The sequence below is a fragment of the Chelon labrosus genome (assembly GCF_963514085.1).
Source record: "Chelon labrosus genome assembly, chromosome: 12".
Lineage (NCBI taxonomy): Eukaryota > Metazoa > Chordata > Actinopteri > Mugiliformes > Mugilidae > Chelon > Chelon labrosus.
This window is the reverse complement of record NC_140345.1, coordinates 9,851,766-9,869,750: the sequence shown is the minus strand read 5'-3', so window position 1 is coordinate 9,869,750 and position 17,985 is coordinate 9,851,766. Positions and strand designations below refer to the sequence as shown.

General features: G+C 41.5%; 1 protein-coding gene across 1 annotated transcript; it reads left to right on the top strand.

Moving 5' to 3' along the window:
* Nucleotides 1-2,856: 2,856 nt before the first annotated feature.
* On the top strand, nt 2,857-11,414 carry cyp11c1 (cytochrome P450, family 11, subfamily C, polypeptide 1; the record flags this gene model as incomplete). The annotated part of the gene is given in 13 exon segments (XM_084557857.1): nt 2,857-3,092; nt 3,816-3,903; nt 4,455-4,665; nt 5,787-6,003; nt 6,108-6,263; nt 6,788-6,996; nt 8,207-8,410; nt 8,507-8,688; nt 8,777-8,943; nt 9,991-10,069; nt 10,179-10,391; nt 11,194-11,301; nt 11,304-11,414. Coding segments are annotated over 13 exon segments (2,181 nt in total).
* Between the last annotated feature and the right edge of the window lie 6,571 nt (nt 11,415-17,985).

The window sequence follows — 17,985 nt, the reverse complement described above, 5'->3', positions numbered from 1 at the left end:
GGATCAGTGTCCAGCACGTGACAGACCATCACTTTAACACAGACATGCACACATATTGTCATGCAGGAAGTCACGCAAAAGGTAAGCTCTATGACACACAATCAAACACACACACACACACACACACACACAATTAGATTTCAATTATTATAAATTGCTAAATAGATTTTTTCTAAACATGTCATGAATTTCAGAATATGAACACATCAGTCAGTGCCCGGTTCTTCCTTCTTCCTGTCACTGATTCTTACCTCCATCCAGTGGTAAACTCTTGCACATTGGATTAATAAACTGATCCCAGATCAGTTGCTGAACATGAGCTCATGGGGGCGTGGCTTTTCTCTGAGATCCTGTTAAAGCATTAAAGCTTCCTCACCTGCCAGAAGTCGAAGTGGTCTGACCAGCAGAGGGGTAGAACACGAGGGCAAAAAGGAGAAAGGGAATTTAAATGGGTTGGATAAGGTGTATGTATGTTCTGTTAATGTTAACTGGGACATGAGAGTAGGCCCTAGAGCTTAAAACTCACCGTGGGGAGTCATTCAAACACAGAAATGTGCCAGAAGAGAAGAGAAAAGAAGTATAGGAGCATATTCTCAGAGCAAAGGACACAGATTTGTTCCCTTCCTTTACATTTATCAGCAGTACATGCAGTAAGCATTTTATAAATAATTAATAACACACTACATTATAGATAAGAGCTCAAATGTTCTCCACACATTTTCATTCATTTCTCATTCATACAGTTTCTCTTTGTGATAACAGACAAATACTATCTGCAATATGTAGCCATTTAAAAAAGGAAAGCTATGCAATGTGTTTGCAGAATGTTTTTAATGACTGATAGAAAAGGAAAATAAAGACTGATAAATAGAATAAAAGTTGGAAAACATTCCCATGAAACAAAACAATATGTGTGACTGTCACACTTGACAACAGGAAGTTATGTGAACGTGTTCCTAAGGGAATGGCTGTTGTTTGACTAACCTAGCAACAGTAACATAGCTAGTCAGGACTTGACAAAGTGCAGGAGTCCTCTGGTCGGTGGTCAGCATACCAATCAGAAGGCCAGTATACAAATTTGCATGATCAAAATATCAATTTTAGTAGCAAAGCTAGTCGACATGCAAGCATTCCACCATTCAGGACAACATTTTGTTTGAAGAAATGCACTCCTTTTATAGGGACAGGCAGCTAAGGGACTTCAAGACCTCCTACACAACACCTGTGTAGGCAAAAAGGCATTTACCAACTGTCATCAGTCCATGGGTCACATAAATGTTGATAACTGAGCCAGAGGAATGTGTATCTTCCTCTCAGTTTTACATATCAACATACACTCAAGCAAATTACACTTGGGGAATGGAGACAATTGGCTTCATGACAGATGATTTCATCTGGTGCTTGTTAATTTCCTCAACAGGCGTCTTATGACTTTACTTATGCTTTATTTATTATGTGTTTTTAAGACTACATATCTAGTGTGTGAGCAGCTGTGCAAGTTTTCTTCTTAAATATAACACACAGATGATTTACTGAATTACGCAGATTTTGTTGTTTATGCAGCACACATTTGAAGTTGCAGGCAACGAGTCGAAAAGATGGACAAGTCCTCTGGTGCATAGAAACATGATGAGCATTTGAATAAACTTCAGTTCTATTTTCAGTTTTTTTTAATTTGATGAGTTTGCCCACTCTGTCTCACTGTCTTCTGAACAGCTTTTCAGTTGTCAATACTTTTCTCTTATCTCTCAGTGACCTTACATGCTGCTGTTTAAGGCCAGACTCTCTCCACCCAGGTGTCTCTTTGTTTCATTTCCTCTGCACATCGTTGCACTTCTTTTTTTATCTGTGAACATTCAGTGAACTGTCTACTAACTGTGGTCTTCATAAAGGGGATTTTGGGAGGGCAACACACTTTCATTCTGCGGCCTCCTTTACTTGTCTATTCTTTTCACTGAAGTAAACACTGCAGGAAATGCAGCTATTTAAGAGCACAACAGTATAAAAACAGAGCTGGTGTCATGCGGGTGAATGCATGCGTGTGTCACTCAACATGACATCAGCTAGCGCCTCTAAATCTTCACATACACGTGAGTCATTGGGTGCGTTCCCTGCCGCGGCTAACGAGATTCCCCTCATTAAGCCCTGAGTGGTAATCTGTATAGGAGAGTTGGGGGTGGTGGAGTGTGGAGCAAGGCTGGAGGAGAGAAAGAAGGAAGAAGAGGCTGAAACCTGAACAGCAAACAGTAATTTTGTCCTGTGAGGGCTGGGGATCACAGGAACAACATCTCAAGGAGAATTTCCAGTTTTCTCTTCTTGTTTTCTCCAACTTGTTTGAAAGCTTTGGGGATTGTCTGGTGGCTCGCTGCTTTATCGGGATTTTATGCAGTGAGGCTTTGGCCAACTGTGGCCACCTGCATGGGTAAGAAAACTGTCAACAGGAAGTTAATTTTGTGTGTGAATAGATAGTAACAGATGACATGAAAAATAGCCTGTCCAACACGTTTAATGTGACATTTGCCAATGTTTGTCCTTGTGTGGTTTCCATCTTTCTCTCTTAGTGACCTCCTTAACCCCATCTAGATGATAAACTCTTCATCTGTGTATGTAACCTTTGTCAGCAGGTGTGTGTGTTTACTAAGTCTGTGTGTCTGAGCCTTGTCTGACTGCCGTCCTTGTCCTTGACAGGTCTCAACCTGAGTTATTTCTGTGAGACATGAGGCTGTGCCTCCCGAATTTGTTCTGTCAGAGCAATACAACATGAGCGAAGGAGAAAACCATTACATATCCGCCCATCAACTGTATAGGAAGTAGGGGTGGGGTTGAGCCCTCTGATCCCAAGAGCTGCTGTTCGTCATGGAGTCTGTGGTGAGAGTAAAAAAGTCGTTGAGGACGCCCATCAGGAAGCTGACCCGCTGCGTGTCGGGGGTGAGGGAGAGGAAGTTGTGTGCCAAACGCAGGAACAAGAGGGGCAGAGGTGGGGGAGGCCGAGGAGGGTGCAACAGGTTGGGGAAGACACCTCCCCTCCGAGGTGCACATCACAGAGACCCGTCAGTCATTCGCTCGTACCAGGCGGACCTGGAGAAGGAGAGGCAAGTTGACGCTGTTCATGAAGCAGAAACAAACATGCACAGAAAGTTCAGTCAATATAGCAACACATAGTACTGGAAGCGGAGTTGTGGTCAAAATATCATTGAAGTGCATAAAATGTATCCAAAGAGAAATACTTTCATGGCATTATATTTATTATTAAGTCAAGATTAAACATATTTTAACAACATTATTAAACTGTAATGTAACACAGTCTCTCTATATTTTAGATATTCAGACATTTTATATGAAAATCTGTAAAATAGCTTGTTACTAAAGTTGTTGGGAGAATGTAGTTTTCAAATGTTAAAAGGAGAAGGTACAATACTTACCTCTCAATTGCAAAAAGGGGTGTAAATGATGTAAAATTATATGGAAGTATTCAAGTTCAATACATGTACCACAAACATGTAGAGTGTCTAAGTAATATAATCATATTTCCCCTTGTTGAATTTATGTTTAATCAGATCAGGGGTGCTTATTGGACATCTGTTGTTTGCATGTGTAGTTTTATAATTCCCGAGTGGAGATGGAAACGGATTACCGATGACTACCTGCAACCTGACAACCATTTATGACTATTTAAGTTCATATGATTTTCTAAAGTGCCATTAAGAGGAGGCAGCTCAAATGTATTGATTCACCTCACCTGCTCTGATGTTGGTTTAGCTGATTCCTGTCTGCGATGATTCAGGTGTATTTATATTCGTCTGCTGTGTTTACAGGAAGCTGCGGGAAGCAATGAATGCTCAGAAGAACGCAGAGAGAGCAACTATGAGAGCTCACTTCAGGAGAAAATACCAGCTGTCTGAGGTATGTGTTCGTAAGAGAGCAACGAAATGCAGAGTATAAGTCAGCCAGATGTCTCTTTGCAGACATGCAGCACTGTGATCATACCACCGTATGCTTTTCTTTGTGTAACTATTTACCCAACAACAAATTCCACACATATTCGAACACATTTCAAATTCCATTATTATTACACCTAATTTAAATGACCACAGTAGTAGTAGTTTGGTTTTGTGTGCATTTTGTGCTAGTCCAACATATTTATAGCGTTTATTTAACCAGGAGAAATTCTCATTGAGGTTAAAAATCTCTTTTACAATAACGTCCTTTTGTTTTGTTTGCAGTGTCAGATTCAGATGTAGGCTGAAAATTTAATTGTTTTTCTAAAAATGTCCAAATTAAATACATTTAGGTTTTACTTTGGAGCCTGTCCCATCTGTACAAAACATTTACAGGTTTATTTCTGTGCTGGCATGACTAATGCAGACAAATACAGTTAATTTTGGACAATCAAGTTCAAATTTTCTTGTCACATGCTTGGCCCCTCAGTCCACCTCATCTGTTTCTCCATTAAGAACTCCAAAGACACAAACCACCTGAGGTCTGCTGGAGGCAAAGTGTCGCTCCCCCACAAGCTTTCCAAGATGATTCATCCTGAAACCAAATCCAAGGACGACGGCTTCAACCTGCTGAGCGCCTTTCAAGGCCTCAGCTTCAGCACTGCGCTGCTCACAGGGAGGAAACACAGCGGGACGCCCACACCTATACCAGGAAAGGGGAACTCTTGTAAAATCATGTGATTAATGCGTAATCACGGAGGTGATCGTTTCACTTTTCTCCGATTGTTAGGAAGGAGAGGAAATGTACATGATTGCTGCTCACACAGGCACACTTACATTATGGGTCAGTATATAATGTGAGACATGATTTCAAGGTTTCACTCTTTTAGTCATTTCATTACGTTTTAATATAATGCTCTTAAATTATAATATAATATATCATAGAATCAGTCGAACAGGGAAGCTCTTATAACTAAGACACTTCATTTATATATAATAGAAGCTACTGTAGCAAGTTTACAGGGCTGTCACAGCTCTCTAAAACTATATAGATCCAACTGTGGGATCTATACACAAGGAAGGAATCTCAGGGTCACACGTTCACATTTCTACACACATTCACACAAGTCATGGAAGAACATAAAATGTGCTTATTTTTGATTGTTGTTGAATATTTTTGTTGATGATCATGAGAAAAAACGTCTCTTGCTGTTTCTGTTCACTCAGTCATTTGTGTTACATCTACAGTTTGTGTTTGAGCCAAATGTACCGTATGTGAGCCAAATGTTAAGATTCTAGTTTTCCCGTAATGAGTACTTTGTTTGTGTTGATTGGTGTGTATAAATAGTCTCATACTGCTGAGGATTTTTTTTACAACTTGAATCTGAAACAAAAAACTCACCAAAGAACTTTGTAACCAACACGTAGACACATATTTTTGTTTATTAGCAAAAATGTTAACTTTTAATAAAGACTGTTTGGGCCAGCTGGACTCACTCTTTTTTCTGTGTGTGCGTGTCATCCTGACATTCTGGCCCTGTTGTGTTTCTCTTGAACATTGACACCCACTTTCATAAATCATTCCCTCGTATCAGTTCATCACAGCGATAAAGCACATTCAAGGATGTGTATGAAGTTGGTGTTTGAGGGAGGAAATTATCAGTCTTGGAGGGACGACGGCAACACACGGCGTCACACACTCTGGATGAGACCGACGGACGCATCTTGTTTGGGCCATGAGGAGCATGTCTACACGGGTGACTGTGTGTGCCAGAGCACAGGGCGCTTTTGGGTCCAGAAATGTGTCTGTTGGTGTCGCGCCCCAAAGGGGCTTTTGTATGACTGCAGCAGAGACAGTGGAGAGTGGAAAGTTAGAAGGGGGTAAAGGAGCTGTTAAATATTTAAGAAAAAGGGGTGTGGATGGACGGGTGAGGAGCTTTGAGGAGATCCCTCACACTGGGAGAAACGGCTGGGTCAACCTGGTGAAGTTCTGGAGAGATGATAGTTTCAAACATCTCCACATGCACATGGAGAGGACCTTCAACGCCCTCGGCCCCATCTACAGGTACAGGAAAGAGTAACTCTTTACAAATTGTTCCTCAGAATGTTAATGTAGCGCCTGTGCTTGTGTGTTTACTCTTCTGGCTTTCTGTGTATGTATGTGTGCAGGGAGAATATGGGCACCATGAGCAGCGTGAACATCATATTGCCATCTGACATAAGTGAGCTGTTTCGGTCGGAAGGCCCGAACCCCCGACGGATGACTGTGCAGCCTTGGGCAACACATCGTGAGATACGCAAGCACAGCAAGGGAGTATTCCTCAAGTCAGTGCCACGTCTGTTATGTGCATTACTCATGCATCCATTTTCTCATGTAAAGTTGCCTGCAGCTTCACTCATGCAGTCAAACCTCCCTGCTGTGGGGAAAATTCATCCCCATTATTATTTTACGATTTTGGGGTAAAGACTTGATTAATTCAATGCAGCATTCCTTTGAGTTTTAGAAAGATGTTTTTATTGCTCGAATTATCATTTTGCTCAAGTCATTTGCAGCTGTGGAAGGTATGTGTTCATAATTAAAAATTATCTGACTGTGTAAGTCTTTGCTTGCAGTTGAAGTAGCCTAGTTGAGTAAAAATAGATGCCGTCTGTGTTGCCAGTACACTGCTGTCTGCCTCTAAGCCTTTTTTATTTTATTGTTGAAAAGTGACAAAGTTAGAATATCTCTCCAGTGACTTAGAATTGCACCTTTACTCTTGGGAGACAAATCAAAATGATCAAAATAAAAGATTGATAGAGAAATGAAATGGGTCCATTTTAATGCCTCTCTCCAACTCTTCTATCCACAGGAACGGTGAGGAGTGGAGAGCTGACCGTCTACAGCTCAACAAGGAGGTGATGATGACTGCGTCCGTAAAGCGCTTTCTCCCCCTCCTTGATGAGGTGGCGAAGGATTTCTGTCGAATGCTGGAACGGAGAGTGGAGCGGGAGGGAAGACGAGGGGATGGCAGTCTTGCCATCGATCCAAGTCCTGACCTCTTCCGCTTCGCACTGGAAGGTCAGAGATTGCCATCCTTAGTGATTTGAGACATGACGTTTCTTTAAATGTTTCTATGTGTGACTGTACAGCTGAATGAGGCCACATTTTTCTGTCTAGGAGAAATGACTTTAGTGTGAAAAAATGTGTAAAAGGATTGGTGTCTGATGGAAATGTTCAGCCCTTTAGCTGTCATGTCTCATTTTCATGGAGCACTGATCGACCTTGAAGCCCTGGCGGAGGGCATCGTATGGATTAACATAGCCTCCCTCTTTTGACACTCTTCCATTCAGCTCTTTGCATTGAGTCACAAATGCTGACGCAGCTTCTGACGTCAGAAGAATTATATAATCTGCAGGGACATCACCTTTTCAAAATCTTCAAAAGGCTTTCCCCTTGCGAACCTCTTACTGCTTCTGTTCGCTCTGCTTTAATTGTAAGACATTCGCACCTTGGATGAGAACCTAACCTCATTCTCGCCCGAGGAATATCTGCCGCCAACATATTGTGGACGTAGGAGGTCAAGGAGAACACAAACCTTTAAGAATAGATAGACCAACAAAGATGATCAAAGCTCCTGCATTCTTTCAGCAGGTCTGCTCCTTTCATGTCCCTCTTTGCAACATGCTACATTCACAAGTGTGAATGCTTGTGTGACTCAGTGTGCTGTTCACTTGTTTGCATGTGTGTGAGCATGAGCGTGAAGGGGGAGAGCTGATGACTTTGAGTCATGTTGCTCTGTACTTAATGGGCTGCAGCACATGAAACCAGGTGCTAAGCCAGAGTAGGAATAGATTTGCACGAAACTCTATTCCAGTCGCTGACGTGTTGTTAATATAGCATGTCTGATAGGTGATGGATGTCTGGTGGAGTGGAGACAGCTCCTCTGAGATATCAGACGCAGTCGGATAACAAAATCGTCTCTCTGCATGGATATGGATATGAAAAATATTATTTGTTATGGTTCCTAAGAAGAAAAGATTGTCTTTTTGGAAGAAATTAATAAATTCTCAGAGACTCAGAGATTATTTTCAGTCCACAGGGCTCAAAACCCCTTCAAAGCAGAAATTCACAATCAACAAAAAGATGAGTCAGGAGGTTTAATTATCTACTTGAAAACTGCCAACATTTAATTCATTAAACTCTAAAGCCATTTTGTTCGATTCATTTTTGTTTGCAGTAGTTGCCTCTTACCCTCACCCACCCTCCCTCCTTCCCTCCCACCATGCAGCCAGTTGCCATGTGATCTATGGGGAGCGTATTGGCCTCTTCTCCTCATCCCCCTCCCTGGAGTCTCAGAAGTTTATCTGTGCAGTGGAGCGAATGCTGTCAACCACCCCCCTTCTCCTCTACTTGCCCCCTCGCCTGCTATCCCGCATCCGCGCTCCCCTGTGGACCCAACATGCAACTGCATGGGACCATATCTTCAGTCATGGTAAGAAGAGCTGCAAGCATCGACTGAAACCCTGGTTCATCTAGGCTAAGTGTCTTTCATTTTCGTTCTTACCTGACTTTGTTATCCTGCTTCCAGCGGAGGCAAGGATCCAGAAGGCCTACCAGCGCCTGTCTTCCTCTCATGGTCGAGGGTCCACAGCTGGGGCAGCTGAATGCCAGTACACTGGGGTTCTGGGGCAACTCATGGAGAAGGGACAGCTATCTTTGGACCTCATCAAAGCCAACGTTACTGAGCTTATGGCTGGAGGGGTCGACACGGTGTGTGTGTTTATATGTGTTATTGTCTTATTTGCTGTGTGTCTGTGCACCTGACTCTATTTCACCTCTCATCCCATCCTCTCTGCAGACAGCGGTGCCCCTGCAGTTTGCTTTTTTTGAGCTGGGACGCAACCCAGAGGTGCAGGAGAGGGTTAGGCAGCAGGTGAGAGAATCATGGGCAAAGGCTGGCGGTGACCTTCAGAAAGCCCTGCATGGGGCACCACTACTGAAGGGCACAGTCAAAGAGGTCCTCAGGTACTTAAAAACTCTATACTATCTCCACATGATCTGTTGTACCTGGGTTTTTCTCTTCAACAAACACATACACTCACACTCACACATGCACTAATCAGGCATAACATTATGGCAATAGAATGTTGTTAGTGGGGGCCTTTGGGTCCTATGGGTTGAGGAGAGGGGCCTCTGTGGATCATCCCAGAGATACTTCATCAGTTTGGGATCTAGTAAATTTGGAGGCCAGGTCAACACCTTGTGCTGTTCTTCATGTTTTTTTAGTTGTCCCTAAACCGTTTTTGTGTGTGTGCCTGTGTCAGGCTGCATCCTGCTGGGGATGTCTGCTGCCATCAAGGAATGTCATTGCTATGGGGTGGGGGTGTCTGGTCTGGTCTAGGTGGGTGGTACATGCCTAAGTGGTGGTCACAAGGTGGTCACTGTTCTTTACCTATCCTATCAGTGGTCATAATGTCGGTGTACAGTGCATCTCTGAATTTTGTGTCTGACCTGCTGGATCAGCATTTTTATCAAGTACACAGGGCGTGTCACACATTAGATTGCAACTCCTGAAACTGAGACCTTTCCTGTGCATTTCAGTTTTTTCAGTTGCCATGGAGACAGACCAGTTTACATCTGCGTTGCCTAAAAATCTAAGCATGAAAAACCTCTCTTGATCTCTTCTTCACCTTGTTGTCACCAGTAGATAGTCCTAAGTAAACCGTAATACCTATACATGATATCATTGTATACATATTATATGTTAAATCCATGTTCATAACATATGAGTTATTTTCTTTACGCCTACAGGAACCTCACCCTTTACCTCAAAACAGGCTCAACATGAGGGGAAGATAAAACAAACTTTTCCTCCAGATCAATACAGAGTATGAAAAGAGTCATGTTAAGAGCTTGGGGGAAACTGTGTTCCCCCTAAGTACCTGAAATGGAAATTGATTCCCAGTAATCCTGAGTATGTGTCAGGAATTGATTGAGAAGGCTGTGATAAACATCTGGAAAACATGAATCTGTGTCTCTGTGTGTGACTGGTGTTATTTTGGTTTGTGTCAGGTTATACCCAGTGGGAATCACTGTGCAGCGGTATCCAGTCAAAGACATCGTTCTCCAGAATTATCACATACCTGCTGGGGTGAGTGTTCAGACTGTGAGCCTGTTTTTTTTAATTTCACCCCAGTTCTTACATAAACACATCCGTGAACATGCATTTTGACTGTATTTGAGTGTTGACTCTCCCTCAGACAATGGTCCAGGCCTGTCTTTATCCAATGGGAAGGAATGCAGAGGTGTTTGAGGATCCACTGAGTTTTGATCCCAGCCGATGGAGCAGCAACAGAAGGGAAGGCCAAAAAGCAGAAACTGCAGGGTTTCGCTCCCTGGCGTTTGGGTTCGGGGCGAGGCAGTGTGTCGGGAGAAGGATTGCAGAGAACGAGATGCAGCTTTTGCTCATGCATGTGAGTGATAGTAGACACTTGATGATGAACAAAATAAGGACAATGGAAAGGCTGGTATATAATTTAAGGCTGAATCTGGTTGACTAAATCAACCAGTGTCTGGTGAGCAGTACCCAGGTCCTTTAGGTAAAAATAAGTAAACGTAAAAACAGCACAAAGTAAAACAAAATACAAGTAAAGGTACTGACGCACACCAAAGCCACCGCATCTAGGAACCGCCAGCAATAAAGGCTGACTTTGCCTGTGTCTAGATCAAAAAATAGTGCTTTAACATGGCCTGTGTGAAAGAATCAGCTTGGAGGTTAGGAAGCTATGAACCTACAGAGCTTCCTCCCTCGAATCAATCAGTTGATGTATGGTTTATTAATTCTAGATGATCATGTTGTTGTGAAATTTTTTTTTCAATGTTGAGTAAAGATGGAGCTGTAATACAAGAAGAGCCTTCCCTCTTGACATTATTTTTTGCTTACAGTCAGCCAGTCAGAGTGATCACTCTATCCACAAACGCTCATTGATGGCCTGACAAACAGCCGACTGGTCAGCTTGGTGTATAAAAGCCCTTACTGTCTCACATTTACACTGTCAGATGAGTTAAATATGATATTGATTGATATTCTCTTATCTTTAGGGCAGATTCTTTTTTGGACTAGTACCAACATCTCAGTGTGTAATAATTATTTTATGAATGTATATTTTTGTGAACTAAAAGCTGTAGTACTGCGGAGTAAAAAATTTATCTCATCTCATCTTCTCTTCCACCCTGTCTTTATGCCTCATCACCTCCTCCCCCCTCTCTGTCTAGATCCTGCTGAACTTCCATCTCAGCGTATCGTCCTCAGAGGACCCCAAAACCAGGGTCACACTGATCCTCCAGCCTGCAACTCCACCAAGGATCACGTTCAGCAAGCTGTGACACACACACACACACAAACAGAGTCCTGGAATCGCATGTTTAATCGCTCGGTTTATTCTTTGTCAACATGCCAACATTACTCATCCCTGATTACACTCAAGATCTTATAAAAGTTGCATTATCATCATGGAGACAAATAAATAATTTCCCTCTCCTGTTCTCTTCATTGTAACTCATCTCGCAAAAGCAGCGTTAACACTGTTGTCCAGTAGATGGCGCTAAAACTCCCCATCTGATGAGGCGAGGATCCCCCTAGTGGCACTGGTAGGTACTGTCACCGCCGTGCCATTGTGCTATGCCACTTAATAAAAAAAATCAATTCTCAAATGGTTGGCTATGAGTTTTTTTTTGTTTTTTTTGGTTCACATTTCTATTTATAAACTTGATTGTTGGAAAAGTCTGAATACGAAAAGCAATCCTTGATTTAACTCAATACACCTTGAAATAAATCACTTTAAAAAAGGATGATTAAACCAGACTGGATGATATTCAGTCCAGGAGCAGCGACCAGCTTAAGGGGGCACTCAGAGCTGCTTGGATCTGAGAGTTTGCACTGCCTGAGGCTGGGTCTCAACTCTGACCCTTTTTCCTTTTATATGATCCTTCATAACTCATAAACAACCCCAAATACACTGGCCATGTTTTGATATAAGATATATATATATATATGTGTGTGTGTGCGTGTGTGTGTGTGTGTGTGTGTGTGTGTGTGTGTGTGCGTGTGTGTGTGTGTGTGTGTGACAGTAATTTTTAATATGTTTTCGCTAATAAGGACAAGACTATAAAAAGTTAATGTAAAAGGTCAGAGTGTTACAACTGTACTCACAATTGAGTTGTTCTAATGGTAACTGGATTTGAATGATTTATGTATTTTACTCAGATATAATGATCAGCCAAAAATGGTCAAGAGTACCATAACGACATTATGTGGAAATACAGCGTTACCATATAGCCGATGGTGTTAGCCATGATTGTTTTCTACCTAGCAACAGCTATGTCAGTATAGGCTGTCCATTTTTGTTTTAAACTAATAACCTAGAGATGAAATTGATGTTAAGTTTTAATTTGTAATTTAAAGTTTAAACGGCGGGGTGGCACAGTGGCGAGGTGGTTAGCACTGATACCTCACAGCAAGAGGGTCGAATCCATGGGCCGACTGGGCCTTTCTGTGTGGAGTTTGCATGTTCTCCCTGTGTCTGCGTGGGTTCTCTCCGGGTACTCCGGCTTCCTCCCACCTTCCAAAGACATGCTGGTTAGGTTCACTGGTGATTCTAAATTGGCCGTAGGTGAGAGTGTGAGTGTAAATGGTTGTCTGTCTCTCTGTGTTAGGCCTGCGATAGACTGGCGACCTGTCCAGGGTGTACCCAGCCTCTCGCCCATTGACAGCTGGGATAGACTCCACTCCCCCCATGACGCTTAACAGGAACAAGCGGTTACAGAAGATGAAGTTTAAACGGCAGAGGAAAAATGTTGAACAACCCCAAAAATAATTTTCATTCCTCAAAATTGTTTATTTTATTTATTTATTTATTTTTTCATTGAAAACTGATTTCAAGATGCAGTGATGCAGTTTTTTTCCATCAGCAGAAAGAGAGTCCTACTGAGTATGTGCAGAGTAAATGCCATCATCTATCTTGTTTCTGATGTAAAGAACTGAATATGTTCCTTACTGTTTACTGAACACTTGTGGCTGATGTCTGGGCTCTAGCTGAGCCATCTTCTTTAATAAACACCAACAGGGCAGGACAGTATGCTCGCTGCTTTATTCCATCCTCAGTAGCAAGCAAACAGTCCCACCATAAACAACGACAGGAAACATTTCTCTAAGTAAAGAGGCTCATAAATAAGCTGCTGAAATGCTGCACACATTAGAACGTTAAAGTGCAGTAGCTGGTAATGAAATGACTAATTATTTAATAAACTTGCAAAGTCCATAAATGACTTAAATCCATATTCATGCAGTTACACTCTTTCCATAATAAAACACAGGATTGTTTTATGATTGCTGATTACTGTAAAACACTATAAGAATGAAGAATGAAAAATTATTAGAAAAGTCAAATGTGACAAATGGGCAAAAGCATAACTTCTTTGGCAGATGTAATTAAATAAAGTAATAAAGAAAGTTTGCTGATCTGTATCCATATGTGTACAGACCTAGCCCACGTAGTTAATAATTAATAGCACACATAAAGAAGATTTATAGCAGACCATTTATAACAAACCAACTTTGCAGCAATTCTGTCAACTCACGAGAGACATTTTATAAGTTGCCTCTGAGCCCCTCTAGCTGCCACAAAGGTGACAGTACCTGCCAGTGCCACTAGGAGGATCCTGGCCTCCCTCCCTCCTTGCAGTTCATTCTCTTAAGCTGCTACACGCACCACACAACAGGTTGGTCATTTCCCTTCTACTAAACTTTTACAGCCTGACATCACACTCTGTGTTTATTATGTAGGCTGGGTAATTTCTTTACAATATAATTAATGTTTCTGTTTGAACCCTGCTGTCATTAGATTGTTGGTCTTTCAGGTGAAACTCTTTCCTGCTGTTTATTCAAGTCGCTCCACCAAATATTGATCTTTACATGTTTCCCTTGTTTCAGTAGTTTTGTTTGAGACTTTAGAACATTATTTTTGTATGCCACAGGTTAAATAGGCCCGAAGAGAAAGTCAGCTGAGATAAAGTTATGTAGCAGTGTTAGTGATGTTGTAGCCTAAACTTTCATATTTCAAGTGCTGCAAATTTATGCTGAATGCATTTTTTTATTTATTTTTTTTTGCACTTTGGTCTCTGTGTGTAAAAGTGACCTTTAATCAATTCTGATAATTAAGTGCCACATTATATTATACATATTATGCAAGGTATGTGCTTTACAGAATAGGGGGCTGCAGGCTTGCTTTTCTCCAGTCTACTCATGTACAAAGGTCTGTTTGTCTTTGGCTAACGATTTACACCTCTGCCTTCTCACCGGGTTCATTCGTGGCTCTTCATACTCAAACTGTCTCCCTAGGGCCTAGGCCTTCATTTAACTTTGAGTAAACCTCGCCTGTGAGTGGAGGACATGTAACATCAGCTGTTATCAGACACAGCTTTCTGAGACAGGATGTGTCTTAGTGTTTTCCAGTGAAACAGAAACCTGTTATAGTGAGTGAATACAAACAGTGCTAGGCAAAGACTCATGAACAGTAAGCACAATCATTAAAGGTGCCACTCTACTTTCTAACTACTCACTCCTTATATAAGCTTTTTTTTATGTTGTGTGTGCGCTTGTTACTGGTAAATTATTCATGAAGGCCTTATAGATTACTTATGGTCATCATCATCAATCATTGTTCCTTCTGTTGGATCTACTGAGCATGTCTGCAAGTTTCAACTGGTTGTTTCGGCTTTGAGCCCAAATTGTAACATTTTAGTTTCACTCTCTCAACTTTCAAACTTTCTCTTCCAGCAGCGTACTTGCTAGCTGTCAGGCTAGCAAGTATGTCTCTCAGGAGTTGGTGGAAAATCAAAAATGGAACTAAAAGGAAAGAGATTATTGTTTGTTAGATGAACAGAAGCATGGCTGCATTGTTGCTTCGCAGCTGCTGGAGGTGTAATAACACCTCTGTCATAATGTAAAAATTACTTTTCTATTACCATGAACTTCTGTTGGTTTGCCAAGTCATGGTTGGTGTTAAGCCTAGAGGGAGTCTAGTTAAAGAGGGACAGTCTCATGTTACTTGATGCACACTGTATTAAAATGATATAATGTGTGAGAGGCCTCAAGAGGAGAATGTGAAAAGGAAAATAATAATAAAACCAATACCAGACCTGGGAAACTCCTCTGTGAACCCTCTGCCTGTTTTGGTGACACATCAGTTACAATGTGGAATTGGTTTGGACAGTTTAGTGGATGTATGTGCCACTGAAACATCTACTCAACATCTGAGTTCAGGTCATACCTGTACGATGTTTCATTACTGACAAATCAAAATAACTTTTTTGATATAAAACCACTAACCACTAAATATATTCCTCCAACGTCTTCAGATGATTTGTTTTGTTTAACTGAAGTCTAAAACTAGAATATATTCACTTGTAGTAAGAGCAAATGTCCTCTGATTGGGGTAAGTCCTCTGTTTGGGCTTAATATTGAGTGTGCTATGGTGCACTCTTGCATGTTAGTGTCATTTACAGTCTATTGACACAAAGTTGTTCCATTTTTAGCATCATTGTGGCCAAGTTACACTACACGACCTACGCTAAATCAACAGTTTCATTCGACTGTTGCAAGCTGTGGACACACTTCAAATGGTGAGAGTGGGAGGGGAGACGAGAGGGCAGCCGAGGGGTTAGAGGGTAATAATGTATGCAAGAGCCTGAACTGGGTTTGTTCAGGTGACAGAAGACTCAGTAAAAGACGAGTGCGCAACGTAGGCGCAGGGAAGGATAAAGACTGGGGGGAAAAAAATAAACCACCGAAGAAGAGGCTTGACGATTTGCATTAGATAATGGAAAGTTTATTCAAAATGGGTAAGTGGGCCAATAATTTTTTAGTCATTGGTTGTTGATGCTGACCAATTTTTCAGGTTTTTATGCAACTTTAGTGTGATTTAAAATCCCCAGATCACCTTTTGGTGAATGTTTTACATGGGTAAATAGTTCATTTGAACTGCCACGGCAAAGCAGTTTAGTGTGCAGTTAATATGTTGCATCTTTGTGGTTAATTATTTTTAATTTTCCCATTTCAGTAATTTTGAGGATTTAGATTATAATCAATTTCTATTTCCTATTTCCTAATTATGTAGTTCTTGGCCCCACATTTAATTTGTCAAATGCCTCTGAAGTTTTTAGTGCAGAGTCATAGTTGGATAATAATCTGCCCTCTTACCTAAGGTGCACAGATCGATGACACACATGCACGCGCTGACCTGCGTTCATGTCAGAATGTGACCCACCGCAAACAGTTTATTCCTGGTATACTGCGGCCACACCCATCACCTGGTTCACCTCCCTTATCAGCCTCAAAAGCTCTGCATTGACGGAGATTTTGCAACTTTACTGTCTTTGACCCAAAGTGTGATTTATTTATAGTCGGCCTTCCAGTAACAGGTACCTGTATGTGTGTTTCCATGTGTACACGCTGGGATGTGTCAGTGGAGGATCACAGTGGGACACGTAATGATGTGTGCAGCAGTGCGGCAGAACTGGGTCACAGGGAGGTGGAGAGAGGGAGAGAAAGACACAAAGTGAAATACAGAGAAAAACCTGACAGATTCTGAATCGACAGGATGGAGGAGTTTTGCAATTTCACATCGTTCTGCAAAACCTCGTCTGGGAAGTTTCATCCTTTTTTGTTCCAGTGTGTCTATTTACTGTAGAAGACATGACAAGACAACCAATGCACAAAATTAGGAGAAAATTATTTTAAAAATCATTTTAAAAATTCACTTTCATTTTTATACATAAATCTACCTTGTCATTATTCCTTTCTTCATCCCATTCCTCATTCTTCCTCCATTCTTCATCTTCACCTCTTTACTCCCGTTGTGCCATTTGTGCCGACCTTGTCTGTCAGGCTCTCCTCTCGTCTTCATGGTCATTATTCCCTCCACCCTGTGGTGGCGGAAATTTTAGGCTTGACTGACTGTGACATCCTTTAAAATGGATGCCATTGTACTGGCTCAAAGCCCAGTCAGGTACAACAAAGCTTTGCTTAAAGATATAGGCTCCATTTCCTGGTTTGCACGTTCAGCGTGGCCATAATGGCAGGTGCTGGCCGAGTCACTGGGTGCAGAAAGGCTTTACCTGCTGGTATCAGACCAGTTTGAACCATGCGTTTAAGATTCATGAGATGAACGGTGACTATAGTGATGAACTGTTTGGGTAGATGATTTACAAGCTGGCAAAAAATAATCTACTCTCAGATGACTGAGCAGATTTATCTGACAGCTGTCCTATCATATGAAACCACTGAAAGTAAAAACCCAACAGTGGTTTCTCTCAAATCTACCCAGCATTTCAGCACTTTTTATTTAATTGTTTTGCTTTTAGCTCCAAAAACTTTAATATTTGGGTTCTCACAACTCTCACAGTTTCATTTCCAGCAGCAGCAGCAGCAGCAGCAGCTGTCAGACCGGCAGATATTTCTCTCAGGATTTGGTGGAAAGCAAAAACATATCAGAAAGGAAAGCGAATGTTGTTTGTCAGATGAACGGAAACATAACGTCGGATGAATGCTAATGTTGCACCACAGCTGCTCGACACCATTACGGCCTAACTGCATTAAATATGTCACAGTTGCATTACAGTGTGATGAGATAAATGAATGTTTAACAATCAGCGCTTTAATTTTGGTGTTATATGTTTTTCGTTGTTCATTTAATTTTTTGTTTTCTTGCTCCTCTATTTTCCTTTGAATGAACAACGGCAATGTGCAGCTCCTAGGCTGATAAACAGAACGACAGAAGCAATGCAACAGTTTGAGTGTCTCTTGAAAGGCAATATGCAATATTTAATAGAAATAATATTTTGTTAAACTGTATGTGACATATCTTCTCAACAGTCCTGAGTGTATCTCCTGTTTTCATTTATTTCAAATGTCATCTCCATATTCCCTCCTTATTATCAGCCTTCTTCTCATTTTTCAAACAGCGTCTTATTACTTGTCAGTGACGCGTGCACAACAGCAGTGTATTG